This window comes from Schistocerca americana, chromosome X (assembly GCF_021461395.2).
Source record: "Schistocerca americana isolate TAMUIC-IGC-003095 chromosome X, iqSchAmer2.1, whole genome shotgun sequence".
In the NCBI taxonomy this organism is placed as follows: Eukaryota; Metazoa; Arthropoda; class Insecta; order Orthoptera; family Acrididae; genus Schistocerca; species Schistocerca americana.
This window is the reverse complement of record NC_060130.1, coordinates 576192939-576209163: the sequence shown is the minus strand read 5'-3', so window position 1 is coordinate 576209163 and position 16225 is coordinate 576192939. Positions and strand designations below refer to the sequence as shown.

Sequence of the window (16225 nt, the reverse complement as noted above, 5' to 3'; positions counted from 1 at the left end):
AGAGATGCCACTAACTCTTGAGCTTCCTATTTTTTCCCAGCTAAAGTATTGATTAAAAGAGTTTGTCACTTATGCAACAACATAAAACAGCAATGTTAATTTTCATAAAAAAATAATAAAAAAATATACAAAATGACATCAAATGAGAATGAAGCTATAGATTATTAGTTCATCCCAAACGATCAAAATCAGCTAACAAGTATTCAGGACATTGTTTTTTTTTCATTTTCTTGTTAGCCCAGTTTATGCTGAGAAAACCTGTTTCAACCTGTTGTCCTTGATCTTCAGACGGATCTTTATCCTCTGGAGGATTTTAATGTAGGTATTAATCTGAAACCCTTGTTTCTCACATGCATAGGGTATGCTTTTCCATTTAAATATTTTCTGTATTTCTTTTCAGTTATTAGTCACATTGCTAGTTCTTCCATTATGAAGTCATTTCTGATTATATCTTACTCATTGCAAACTCTTACTTACATAAGAATATCCATTTCAGACCTTTGATTCTTGGAGTCCAGGAATCTGACACTCAAGATACATGGTACTTATCACTGGAATTCGCCTTGAAACCTATCAGCTTGAGTGTAATCTTGCCACTTATTTCATGACCTTCTCCTGCTATCTGCAGTAAACACTTCAGCATAAATAGTAAGTGACAGCTGTGGTGAAGCTTCATGTATGAAACAACAGTAAGAAGCGTTACTGTGTCAATAATACATCAGTGAAGTAAAATGCTGATTTACTTGGTGTATTTTGTTGTGGTTATTGTGTTTCTGCTTCTTTTACATCAAGTTGTGCCATACAAATTCAACACTCTTAGGACTCACATATTAATTGATAAAATTCCTGGACCTAAAGGTATTCCAATTTTAGGAAATGCATTACAGTTCAACGTTCCAACAGAAGGTGAGTTAAAAAATAATTATCTGTGACTATAAATTGATAAATATGGAAGCTTAATTGTCATTTGGACATTCCACTGGAGGACATTAACAAATATGTGCATTGCTGCTTGCTAGTAAGCTAATAGCCTATGGTGAAAGTAGATATATCTGATTTTTAACATATTTAACTGTTTATATGAGTTTGTACTACATTTATTTAATTTGTAAAGCTCTTATTTGGGTGTATTGAATGATGACATTTTACTTTACCTGAAGTGTGGATCTGGTTGTAATTCATGATTACAACTATAAATTAAACATGGAACATTTTCAAGTTTGTTGTTTTGCTTTGAATTTTAGATCAGATAATAATGTATTGCAGATATAAACACGTACATGAGTCATACAACTTTATAACATTTCTAACAGATATTTTCAATAATTAGAAAATATGCTCTTGTTTCTAAACTTTACCTCAGTATACAGGGTGATTCAAAAAGAATACCACAACTTTAAAAATGTGTATTTAATGAAAGAAACATAATATAACCTTCTGTTGTACATCATTACAAAGAGTATTTAAAAAGGTTTTTTTTCACTCAAAAACAAGTTCAGAGATGTTCAATATGGCCCCCTCCAGACACACGAGCAATATCAACCCGATACTCCAACTCGTTCCACACTCTCTGTAGCATATCAGGCATAACAGTTTGGATAGCTGCTGTTATTTCTCATTTCAAATCATCAATGGTGGCTGGGAGAGGTGGCCAAAACACCATATCCTTAACATACCCCCATAAGAAAAAATCGCAGGGGGTAAGATCAGGGCTTCTTGGAGGCCAGTGATGAAGTGCTCTGTCACGGGCTGCCTGGCGGCTGATCCATCGCCTCGGGTAGTTGACGTTCAGGTAGTTACGGACAGATAAGTGCCAATGTGGTGGCGCTCCATCCTGCTGAAATATGAATTGTTGTGCTTCTTGTTCGAGCTGAGGGAACAGCCAATTCTCTAACATCTCCAGATACTGTAGTCCAGTTAACAGTAGCACCTTCGAAGAAAAAGGGACCAAAAACTTTATTGGCTGAAATGGCGAACAAATGTACAACTAAATGAAACTTTATAGCTCCCTTAATTTGCCGATAGATAGTGCTTAGCTCTGCCTTTTGTCGTTGCAGAGTTTTAAATTCCTAAAGTTGTGGTATTCTTTTTGAATCACCCTGTATATGACAATCAATAATGATTAGTATATAACTAGGACAAACGTGGAAAATTGCAAGTATATCAATTATTTTGTAAAGAATGTGGAGTGAGTCTTTATCAAAATAAAACAACTTTTGGAAAAAAAATTAGACACAGGGTATGAAATAGATCAGTTTGCAGAAGCACATTGTCTTGTGTAGGGTTTGTGTATTAGCAAAACATATGGTTTAAAATTATTTTAAGTACTGAGGCAAATACCTTACAGCTGTCAGCTCACCCAACAACATCTTGAAGAAGTCATTTTCCCAAACAACAGCATTTTGTAATTATCACTGAACTGTAAAGCATTCTACCTCCTATTCATAATGGATAAGAAAATGGAAGTTATGAATAAGTTTAAAACTGACTTTGGTTAGAAGATACTTGTATCCACACTAGGCATGACCAGAATGTATTGACTGTGAGCAAAAAGCTAACTGCACTGAAATGATGTTGATTCCTTGAAAAGTTTTTAGAGAAAAAATGAGCCTTAACTGATTTAGCTAATGATGAATGTGAGTGTGAAACAAATATTTTTAGAAGGCCTATACCACCTGAACTTATTTAATCTTCCAGGTGCTTCATTCTATGCATATTTCTCAAAGTTCCCATATTTTCAACAAAGACTATGATGGAATATTTGTGTTCTTCCGTATCACTATTTCTTGATTGTATTTCTTAATCATCTGTTATTGCATCTTGTATATCTACATACATCATTTTGTTTGCAGAAGTCAGTATATATTCACTCACTGTTTTCCTTCCTTTTTTTTTAAATTCATTTATGCTTATATACGTAAATATAGCTATTTCATGTTTAATATTTCACACTTCTCCCAACTGCTTTATTTTTGCTCATGTGTTAGGACAGAAGATTCTAACTGACAGTACTGGTAATCATCAAATTTATGCATAAAATTACTTCAGGTGCACAGATATTAATTTCTTAATTGTGGAAAAAATTCGATAAAAAATTCAGAATGTTAAATGCAAACAACACATATTTTGGAGAATGAGATTCTATAGTTGAGTTGCTGTAATGAACATAATGGAAAAATGAAGTCAATACATGTTTGTGTTATTTACACAGTCAAATCAAAGAATTGTTTCTGCCTGTACCATGGATTTACTTTGGTGTTTATTTATCCTTATTTAGTTTTCTTTATTCATCCAAGGATAATCTCACAGTGAATAGGATTTGTCAAGTTAATACAATGCCAATAAATAGGCCAAATATAATGCACAATGTACATAACATGCTTTAAGAGGGTGGGGCAGATAGCCTACGGGGACAGGACAGAAAAGTTTTACCATCTGATGTTCTCCCTTATGAAACAAAAAGAAATGGATAAAGTGCTCGATCTTCTGGATTTATTATATGACAGCCCTGAAAATGATGTGTGAAGAAGCAAACAGATATCGTAGAATGTATATTAATCTCTGGTTGTGATCTAAAGTTAAAATACTTCTAAATTGCACCAACATGTTATGAGAAATATTAGTTTCCAAGTCTTAAATATCAGACCTACTCTAAAACATCAGCTTAGAGTTTAAAAATTGGAAAAGACTTTGTTTATTTCCATAAAATGAGTACTACTGCAGCATGTTTAATACTGGTTCAGATGTAACTTCACATCTTGTAAGTTCACATCGGGCCCTTCTGTAGCCTAATTACAGAAAGTTAGAGATATGTAAATGGGTTTGTAATTAGTATGAAGCAAATAATTCAACTCCTAATCTTAAAAAAGTCATCCAGCTCATACTGCACATAAAAACAGTTCTTGCATTATTAACGTGCAAAAATAAATTCTAGGAAATGTTGAATATTCTCACTACCTGTTGTCTTATTTAGTGAGATTGTTGGATAATAAAATGATATTACAAATTAGAAGCATAACATACACCTGAGACTTAGCACCTCCATGTGAGTTTCAGAGTAGAGTTCTGAATTCTGATCCAAATTTTGTGATCAAGTTGTCACAGAGATGAGATGGAAGATTATGGCTGTCCATAATAACAATATAAAATAAAAGATTTTCTTTTTAGCATTACCTATTAAATTGTCGTAATATCTGTGTTCTGAAATTATGTGTCCATGTTAATACTTACGGGAAAATGTAGATAGTTAAATTAACATTCACACTGAAAGTGCTCAGGTATGTATTTTCCAGAAATTTATCAGCATGTTAACATTAACATCAAGACTGCTGCATTAAGTAAAAAGAACTTGAACACTGTAAATGGAAAAGTAGCAGTATATCCAAATTATCATATTTCTGGATGACCGTAATATGTATTTGAAATAGTTGCACTATACTTGTACATTCACAACAAATAATATGTGTTAATGATAACATATGACACATGAAAAAAAAAGGTTGTTGGCTGATAGTGTGTCATAAAGTTGATAGTTACTGTTTCTGTTTGCTAATGTATGTGAATCATTTCACATACTTTGAGTGTAAGAATAACACACAAAAATGAGTGACACATATCAGTGATAGGATGCCAGTTCATACCAGAAAGCCAGAATCCAAAAATAAATTAAAAGCAGAATTTAAAAAGTTCTGCACAAACAATGTTGATCAATAACATTTTTCTAATAATATTGCTACTAAACCAAAACTGAAAACATTATTTTCATGCTTTAACATTTAAGTTTATTTTCATATCAAGAGGACAGCTGTTATCTGATGTACAACCTTTGTGGAATCATTGTTGTGATTAATGGGATTTGTTGGTTAGGGGTGCAAAAATAAGGGCCTACAAAGATCCAAATATGACTTTATAATAACAGGAGCTGACATAGCAAGGTGGAGTCACTTTACTTTCTGTCATTCTACTCCTTAACATATTTTTTTCTTGTCTTTCAACTGATTCTAGTTATACAAGCACTACACACTCATCAGTGAGAACATTATGACAAGAAAACTAACAACCAGAATGTCCACCTTTGGCATGGATAACAGTGGAAACACCTCATGGCATGGAAAAAATGAGGCCTTTAGTAGGTCACTGGAGAGTGTTGGCACCATATCTGCACACAAAAGTTACCTAATTCTTATAAATTCTGGGGAGGGGGCAATGAGCTCTGACACTACGTTCAGTGATATTTCAGATGTATTTAATCAGGTTCAGAGCTGGCAAGTTGGGGGGCCAGCACACTAACTGGAACTCATCACTGTATTCCTTGAACCATGCCAACACACTCCTGGCCTTGTGACATGTCGCCCTACCTTTCTGATAAATGCCACTGCCATCGGGAAACATGATCACCATGAAGGGGTGTTCATGGTCTGCAACCAGTATACGATACTCCTTGGCAGTCATGGTGCACATGTGAATGTTCCACACAATAGAGCCACCACGAGCTTGTCTCTGTCCCACATCACAGTTTCATGGAGATACTCTCCTGGAAGATGATGGATTCATACTCTTCCACTTGCATGATGAAGAAGTTATTAGGATTCATGTGACAATGCAATTTTCTGCCATTGCACCAATGTCCAATGCTGATGGTCATGTGCTCATTTCAGTCGTAGCGGGTGATGACATGGTATTAACATTGGCACATGTGTAGGTCATCAGCTGTAGAGGCCCATCGTTTGAAGTTTTCTATGCACTGTTTGTTAAGGTATGCTTGTACTCTGCCCATCACTAAAATCTGATATTAGTTCTACAACAGTTCACTGCCATTCCTGTTTTACCAGTCTGCCCAGCCTTCAAAGTATGAAATCCATAATGAGGGGTAGCTGTGCAACCCCATGATGTCTGTTTGTGGCCCCACTTTGGTTTCACCAAGTGTTGAAGACACCCACCACAGCAGCTGTCAAACACCCAACAAGTCATGCAGTTTCTGAAATGCTCCTGCCAAGCCTCCCAAAAATCACAGTCTGCCTTTGGTCAAACTTAGATAGATTGTGCACCTTACCAATTCCACACACGGACAGCATGCTCACTGATACTACATGCGATGGTCACAACATTCTAGCTGATCAGTGTATATACTCAGTGTACAGATGGTTTCTAGAATATTATTCATGCAGTACATTGTGTAATGTTGCTGTCCTCAGCACAGTTGATAATTTGTTGATGCCAATGACCTTATTAATATTCCATAAAACAATTTCCTCTGAGATAAATCATTATTTGTAGTTACCTCATTAGCATATAATTATCAGAACAGTGTTAGCTAATAAAAGTTTCTTCACAAAAGGACCTAACTTAGTGGATAATCCCAATTTTGAACTTACCAGTAACCAATTAAATTTTTTCAAAAACTCATTGTTTTAGGAGGTATTCTTAATTAAAGTTTGGCCACAACCATAATTATCTTTGCCAGTTGAGCTCTTAAACTCATTTGATTCCATGGTTATATGAGGCACAGGCAAATGAAAACTGAAGACCCATCACAACAGGACCATGAAATGGTTCCATTCAAAAGTATTCACCACACACATTAAGACACTTCACCTATTGGCGTATGAGATAATCAGTTCCTGTTTTATAGAATTCAGTCAGCCACTGACATGTCCACAACCACACCTACTCTTGCACTTTCTCATCTGACTGAAATAGATATCCACACATGTATTTCTTCACGATGCAAAAAGATGAAAATCACACCATGAAAGATTTGGGCCATATGGAGGCTGTTATCAACTGAATAGCATAGCCTTCATCTGATCAGCAGGGTAGGCATTATCATGTAACAGGCTGATTCCACCTGACTGCGTTCATGGGCATCTTTACTGTATGGCATGTGACAGTTTCTGCAACGTGTCTTCATAGTACTGCACATTGATTGTGGTTCCATGCCTGAGGAACCCAATTAGCAGAGAGCCTCGGCAGTCAAAGAAGAAGGTCATGATCCTGCCTGTCCTCACACTACCAATTTGCAAAGGCTACTCTTCAGCGATTTGGTTGGAAATACTGCAGCATCCTCCATAAAGGGTGGAAAATTCACTACATAACTTTAACAAATTTGGCAACATGAAGAAAGATGCGTGGACATCAGTTTCTGCCAGACAAGGAAGTACAAGATGGTTCAAATGGCTCTAAGCACTATTGGACTTAACATCTGAGGTCATCAGTCCCCTAGACTTAGAACTACTTAAACCTAACTAACCATAGGACAGCATACACATCCATGCCCAAGGCAGGATTCAAACCTGTGACCGTAGCAGCAGCGTGGTTCCAGACTGAAACACCTAGAACTGCTCGGCCACAGTGACTGGCGAAGTAAAAGAGTGGGTGGATCCGTCAGTGAATGATCCTATTAAATGGGAATTGACTGTCATGTCTCCCAGTGGAATAAATGTCTTAAGGCATATGGTAATTACTTTTGAATGGAACCATTCCATGGTCCCATTGTGGCAGGTGTTTGGTTTTCATTTGACTGAACCTTATACTTTTGTTGCCCTAATTTTTCTTAACCTGGGCGTGCCTTTGGATATTCAATTAAACCACTAATTAAAAAATGAATTATACTAGAAAAATTATGAACATGGGAATTACACACTTAAGCCAGTAATGCATCATGGAGGCATTCAGTATGTCATTCAAATAGTACTTAAAACTTTAATATTTTTCTTTTCATCTTGCGCAGAGTCAAACCAAATCATTTCTTGAAATCAATAGATCAACAACACTGCTAAATATTTGTCTTGTAGTAAAAACTTTAATATTTTTCTTTTCATCTTGCGCAGAGTCAAACCAAATCATTTCTTGGAATCAATAGATCAACAACACTGCTAAATATTTGTCTTGTAGTAAACATTTTAGTTTAATCATTAAATTCACAGAATATCATTATGACAGTCATTTCACACCCCACACCAATCAACATCTTCAGCCCAGAATTAGCTAGTACAGTGTTAACACTTGTAGGAAAATACAGGTCCCACAGTCATCAAGTTAACATCATTCAGTAACTTATGTTTGATTAATTTCTTTGAGTCAGTCTGTGAGTAACTTTCTTGGTGTTGGCCAAAATATTTAAATTTTATTGGAAGTGTCTACCTGTGATTGACATTCTATGTGAGATCTGATACTGTTCATTGAGTGGTCATGTGTGACAAAAATGTGGAAAATCAGTCAAGTTAAATAAATACTGTGTTGCATCAATTACTTAAAAGCACATTAATGTGACCACCTGCCATCATGGACATCCAGGAATAGAGTCAATGAGTTTCTGAAAGGTACCAATAGGGATGTGGAGCCATCTACTCTAGTGCCATGGCTAGATGCACTAGGTTGGAGATCCACGGCACAAACAGCCCCATCAAAGTGGTCCCATAGATTTTTGACTGAGCTTAAATCCGGGGAGTTTGGTGCCCAGGGGAGGATGGTAAATTTGTTCTGGAGCTCTTTGAACCATGCACGTGCACTGTGTGCTGTGTGAAATGTTGCACTGTCCTACTGGCTGACGCCATTCTGCCAAGGAAAATCAAACTGCATGTAGAGTTGAACATGGTCCTCAAGGACAGATGCATACTTGCATTGATCCATTGTGCCTTCCAGATGGTGGGATCACCCATGAAATGCCACAAAACATTCCCCAGACCATAATGCTCCCTTCTAGCCTTGAACCTTCCAATGATTGTTGCTTGGCCAAGTTCCAACTGCCATTTGTCTGACGGAGCACAAAACATGATACATACGAAAAGGCTACCTATCACTGCTCAGTGGTCACCCAGTTGTGGTACATGTGTGCAAATGCCAGTCTTCATCACCAATGGAAAGCAGTCAGCATCAAACAAAGGCTGTGGTCCCATTAATGGGACTGGACCATGTATAACACTGACATATAGCAAAATAATGGACATTTGGCAATGAACTACCGAGAGGAGTCATGAAATCAAAAGAAAGATATGTTCCAAAGCATAGACATACTTGCTGGAAAAAATGCAACAACCTCAAATAGAAAGTGATTTTACTGATATGTATAGTAAGAGGTAGTTCATCAATGTAGGAGTATATGATAACAAATTCAGACCAAATGAAACGTCTCAGTGAAAGGTTCTTAAAAAGTTGCACCAATACACAATGCTTTCCCCACTGGTGGCAATGCAGGTGTGTATTCTCACATGAAAATGGTCACAAAGGTACTGAATGGCATCCTGAGATAGACTGTCCCAAGCTACTTGTGTCTTTGTTGCAGTTCAGCAATGAGTCTTATAGGCCCTGTAGAACGAGTAAGTTTCCACTTCATCATGACCCATTTGTGCTCAGTTGGTGAGAGATCTGGCAATCTTGGTGGCCAGGGTATATTGTGTCACAGCAGCCATCTGTAGATGTGCATTGTCCTACTGATTTCCATGTCACTTTCCTGTCATACCAATGGCAGTAGCACAGGGATAAATGCCTGTGCAATGTAATGGGCAATGGTTACTTTACCTTGCAGTAACAACAAATGTGACTGTGAATTGTAATTGATAGCTCCCTAGACTGAGGCCTAGGACTGGACCTGCATGTCATGGGCAAATGCTCTCAGGAATAGGCAGTTCACCAGGTCTTCCCTAAACACCTGTCTATGTCCATCACTCACATACAGACAGAAGACAACTAAGTGTCATTCCGCTCTCTAGTCATCTCATTCACAGCACCAAAGTAGCCATTCCTGATGGTGTCATTGTGCCAGTGGTAGCCTGGCCAGTGGCACAAATGATCTTAATCAGTGGTGGCTAGTGAGCATACATTCTGGGTGTCCACAAAGTTTTAGATTTTTAGTGTGAAATTAGTAGGGTCCACTGTAGAACAGTTACACTTATCAGCAAGTTTATACAACTACAGGCACTGCCAATAATATTAACAACAGAAATAATAATAATAATAATAATAATAATAATAATAATAATCCTGTGGAGGCCCGGGAAAAGAATAGGCCTCCGGTATGTTCTGCCAATCGTAAAAGGCGACGAAAAGAACAAACCACTAATAGGGCTAACCCCCCTTTTAGTGTGATTATTTGGTTCAGGACAGAACTAAAGAAGCCTCGGACAAGCGCCGTCATGGTCGGGGATGATGCTTGAACCCTATGCCTGCCCACAATGGTAATGACACTGCTAGCCAACTGGAAAATGATTTAAATCCAAAGAGAGGTGTTTTGCAGGATATGTTTCCTGCAACCACCCTAGAAGGAAAACAAAGACAGAGGATGAGATGGTCAGATGAAGTTAATCGACACCTCATGTTCTGTTATTACCAAGCAACAAACCTAGGAACCAACACAACTGGATACAGATCACAAGTATACACAACATTTATTACCAGATACCCAGGATTAAAATTCCGTGTAATAATCAAAAATAACAGGATACCCCAGTAAGAATTAGAAAACATCAAACAACAAGTACAACAAATACTAGAACAAAATAATGTGCAATCAGAAGAAGAAGAAAATACAGTAATGGACTCAAACGTCCCAGAGAAAACAAATAAAGAACAAAACGTGTCAATTAAACAATCAGAGGAAAACGAAATCTTAAGACAGCCACCAGAACAAGCACAAATAGAACATGAAGTGACACACATGTTAGATATAGAAGAAAAATTTCAGTTGGCATATATAGACTACAAAGATACAAATACAGACATTAGACCATTCTTGCATAGACCACCAAATAACCCACAAGTCGGAACAATAATAAAAACTATCAACAAAATCATACACAACAAAATAAATGAAAATACAACTATGGAAGAGTTACAACTGCTGGTTTATATAGGAGCACTCACTACACTAAATATACACACCAGGCAGAGATCAGAACCAACCAACACACAGAAGAAACCCACAAAACCAGCATGGCAACACAGGCTACAGATCAGAATAGAAAAACTGAGAAAAGACATTGGACAGCTAACACAATTTATAAGAAATGAAATGTCAGAAAAAAAAACGAAAAAGGTTAGGTAAAATCTCACAACAAGAAGCGATAGAGCAATTAGATGAAAAGAAGCAGAAATTACAAGCATTGGCCAAACTACTTAGAAGATACAAAAAAAGTGAAAATAGAAGGAAACAAAACCAAACATTCAACACAAACCAAAAGAAATTTTACCAGACAATAGATAACACACACATTAAAATAGACAATCCACCAACCATAACAGACATGGAGCACGTCTGGAGCAACATATGGTCAAACCTGGTACAACATAACAGGCGTGCACGGTGGATACAAGCAGAAACAGACACATACAAGATGATACCACAAATGCCTGAAGTGATAATTTTGCAACATGAAGTCGCCCAAGCAATTAATTCTACTCATAATTGGAAAGCCCCTGGAAAAGATAAAATAGCAAATTTCTGGCTAAAGAAGTTCACCTCAACACATTCACATCTAACTAAATTATTTAACAGTTACATTGCAGACCCATACAAATTCCCTGATACACTTACACATGGAATAACTTACCTGAAACCTAAGGATCAAACAGACACAACAAACCCAGCAAAATATCGCCCCATAACATGCCTAACAACAATATACAAAATATTAACTTCGGTCATTACACAGAAATTAATGACACATACAATACAGAACAAAACTGTAAATGAAGAACAAAAAGATTGCTGCAAAGGAGCACGAGGTTGTAAAGAGCAACTGATAATAGATACTGAGGTGACATATCAAGCTAAAACCAAACACAGGTCGTTACACTACGCATACATTGAGTACCAAAAAGCTTTTGATTGTGTACCCCACTCATGGTTACTACAGATATTGGAAATATACAAAGTAGATCCTAAATTGATACAGTTCCTAAACATAGTAATAAAAAACTGGAAAACCACACTTAATATCCAAACAAATTCAGATAATATCACATCACAGCCAATACAGATTAAGCGTGGAATATACCAAGGAGACTCATTAAGTCCTTTCTGGTTCTGTCTTGCTCTGAACCCACTATCTAACATACTAAATAATACAAATTATGGATACAATATTACTGGAACATTCCCACACAAAATCACACATTTGCTATACATGGATGATCTAAAACTACTGGCAGCAACCAATCAACAACTCAACCAATTACTAAAGATAACAGAAGTATCCAGCAATGATATAAATATGGCTTTTGGAACAGACAAATGTAAGAAAAATAGCATAGTCAGGGGAAAACACACTAAACAAGAAGATTACATATTGAATAACCACAGTGACTCCATAGAAGTGATGGAAAAAACAGATGCCTATAAATATCTAGGATACAGACAAAAAATAGGAATAGACAATACAAATATTAAAGAAGAACTAAAGGAAAAACATAGACAAAGACTAACAAAGATAATGAAAACAGAATTGACAGCAAGAAACAAGACAAAAGCTACAAATACTTATGCTATGCCAATATTGACCTACTCATTTGGAGTAGTGAAATGGAGTAACACAAACCTAGAAGCACTCAATACACTTACACAATCACAATGCAACAAATATAGAATACATCACATACATTCAGCAACTGAAAGATTCACATTAAGCAGAAAGGAAGGAGGAATGGGATTTATTGACATAAAAAAACCTACATTATGGACAGGCAGACAATTTAAGAAAATTCTATATAGAACGAGCAGAAACTAGCAAAATACACACAGCAATCACTCATATAAATACATCAGCTACACCACTGCAATTTCATAACCACTTCTACAACCCTTTAGATCACATAACATCAACAGATACGAAGAAAGTAAATTGGAAAAAGAAAACACTACATGGCAAGCACCCATATCATCTAACACAGCCACACATCGATCAAGACGCATCCAACACATGGCTAAGAAAAGACAATATATACAATGAGATGGAAGGATTCATGATTGCAATACAGGATCAAACAATAAACACCAGATATTACAGCAAGCATATTATTAAAGATCCCAATACCACAACAGATAAATGCAGACTTTGCAAACAACAAATAGAAACAGTAGATCACATCACAAGTGGATGTACAATACTAGGAAATACAGAATACCCCAGAAGACATGACAATGTAGCAAAAATAATACATCAACAACTTGCCATAAAACATAAACTAGTAAAACAACATGTTCCCACATACAAGTATGCACCACAAAATGTACTGGAGAATGATGAATACAAATTATACTGGAACAGAACCATTATAAGAGATAAAACAACACCACATAACAAACCTGACATCATACTCACCAATAAAAAGAAGAAATGAACTAATCAAAATATCCATACCCAATACAACAAATATACAGAAGAAATCGGGAGAAAAAATTGAAAAATACATCCAACTGGCTGAGGAAGCCAAGGACATGTGGCATCAGGATAAAGTTGACATTATACCGATTATACTATCAACTACAGGAGTCATACCACACAATATCCACCAGTACATCAACGCAATACAGCTACATCCAAACGTATATATACAACTACAGAAATCCGTAATTATTGATACGTGTTCAATAACCCGAAAGTTCCTAAATACAATGTAACATATACCGTACAGTTAAAAGGAAGTCACGCTTGAACCAGGTCCGCATCACTTTCCATTTTTAGCCCAACCTAAGGTCTGAGAAAAATAGAAATAATAATAATAATAATAATAATAATAATTCCCGTGGAGGCCCGGGAAAAGAATAGGCCTCCGGTACGTTCTGCCAGTCGTAAAAGGTGATGAAAAGAACAAACCACTAATAGGACTAACCCCCCTTTTAGTGTGATTATTTGGTTCAGGACAGAACTAAAGAAGCCTCGGACAAGCGCCGTCATGGTCGGGGACAACGCTTGAACCCTATGCCCGCCCACAATGGTAACGACACTGCTAGCCAACTGGAAAATGATTTAAATCCAAAGAGAGGTGTTTTGCAGGATATGCTGCCTGCAACTACCCTAGAAGGAAAACAAAGACAGAGGATGAGATGGTCAGATGAAGTTAATCGACACCTCATGTTCTGTTATTACCAAGCAACAAACCTAGGAACCAACACAACTGGATACAGATCACAAGTATACACAACATTTATTACCAGATACCCAGGATTAAAATTCCGTGTAATAATCAAAAATAACAGGATACCCCAGTCAGAATTAGAAAACATCAAACAACAAGTACAACAAATACTAGAACAAAATAATGTGCAATCAGAAGAAGAAGAAAATACAGTAATGGACTCAAACATCCCAGAGCAAACAAACAAAGGACAACACGCATCAATTAAACAATCAGAGGAAAACAAAATCTTAAGACAGCCACCAGAACAAGCACAAATAGAACACGAAGTGACACACATGTTAGATATAGAAGAAAAATTTCAGCTGACATATATAGAATACAAAGACACAAATACAGACATTAGACCATTCTTGCATAGACCGCCAAATAACCCACAAGTCGGAACAACATTAAAAACTATCAACACAATCATACACAACAAAATAAGTGAAAACACAACTATGGAATACTTACAACTACTGGTTTATATAGGAGCACTCACTACACTAAATATACACACTAGGCAGAGATCAGATCCAACCTACACACAGAAGAAACCCACAAAACCAGCATGACAACACAGGCTACAGATCAGAATAGAAAAACTGAGAAAAGATATTGGACAGCTAACACAATTTATAAGAAATGAAATGTCAGAAAAAAAAAACGAAAAAGGTTAGGTAAAATCTCACAACAAGAAGCGATAGAGCAATTAGATGAAAAGAAGCAGAAATTACAAGCATTGGCCAAACTACTTAGAAGATACAAAAAAAGTGAAAATAGAAGGAAACAAAACCAAACATTCAACACAAACCAAAAGAAATTTTACCAGACAATAGATAACACACACATTAAAATAGACAATCCACCAACCATAACAGACATCGAACACTTCTGGAGCAACATATGGTCAAACCTGGTACAACATAACAGGCATGCACGGTGGATACAAGCAGAAACAGACACATACAAGATGATACCACAAATGCCTGAAGTGATAATTTTGCAACATGAAGTCACCCAAGCAATTAATTCTACTCATAATTGGAAAGCCCCTGGAAAAGATAAAATAGCAAATTTCTGGCTAAAGAAGTTCACCTCAACACATTCGCATCTAACTAAATTATTTAACAGTTACATTGCAGACCCATACACATTCCCTGATACACTTACACATGGAATAACTTATCTGAAACCTTAAGATCAAGCAGACACAGCAAACCCAGCAAAATATCATCCCATAACATGCCTAACAACAATATACAAAATATTAACTTCAGTCATTACACAGTAATTAATGACACATACAACACAGAACAAAATTATAAATGAAGAACAAAAAGGCTGTTGCAAAGGAGCACGAGGATGTAAAGAGCAACTGATAATAGATGCAGAGGTCACATATCAAGTTAAAACTAAACAAAGGTCGCTACACTACGCATACATTGATTACCAAAAAGCTTTTGATAGTGCAGCCCACTCATGGTTACTACAGATATTGGAAATATACAAAGTAGATCCTAAATTGATACTGTTCCTAAACATAGTAATGAAAAATTGGAAAGCCACACTTAATAATCAAACAAATTCAAATAATATCACATCACAGCCAATACAGATTAAGCGTGAAATATACCAAGGAGACTCATTAAGTCCTTTCTGGTTCTGTCTTGCTCTGAACCCACTATCCAACATGCTAAATAATACAAATTATGGATACAATATTACTGGAACATACCCACACAAAATCACACATTTGCTATACATGGATGATCTAAAACTACTGGCAACAACAAATCAACAACTCAACCAATTACTAAAGATAACAGAAGTATCCAGCAATGATATAAATATGGCTTTTGGAACAGACAAATGTAAGAAAAATAGCATAGTCAAGGGAAAACACACTAAACAGGAAGATTACATATTGGATAACCACAGTGACTCGATAGAAGTGATGGAAAAAAACAGATGCCTATAAATATCTAGGATACAGACAAAAAATAGGAATAGATAATACAAATATTAAAGAAGAACTAAAGAAAAATATAGTCAAAGACTAACAAAAATACTGAAAACAGAATTGACAGCAAGAAACAAGACAAAAGCT

General features: G+C 36.3%; 1 protein-coding gene across 1 annotated transcript in view; it reads left to right on the top strand.

The window, feature by feature from the left end:
* Positions 1–621: 621 nt before the first annotated feature.
* The window catches only part of LOC124555122 (cytochrome P450 4c3-like), a 189288-nt gene continuing 173684 nt past the window's right edge, over positions 622–16225 (top strand). Inside the window, exon 1 of the mRNA XM_047128927.1 lies at positions 622–906. Within this exon, the coding sequence (XP_046984883.1) occupies positions 732–906 (175 nt within the window). The 5' untranslated portion in view covers positions 622–731. The remainder of the gene's footprint in view (positions 907–16225) is intronic.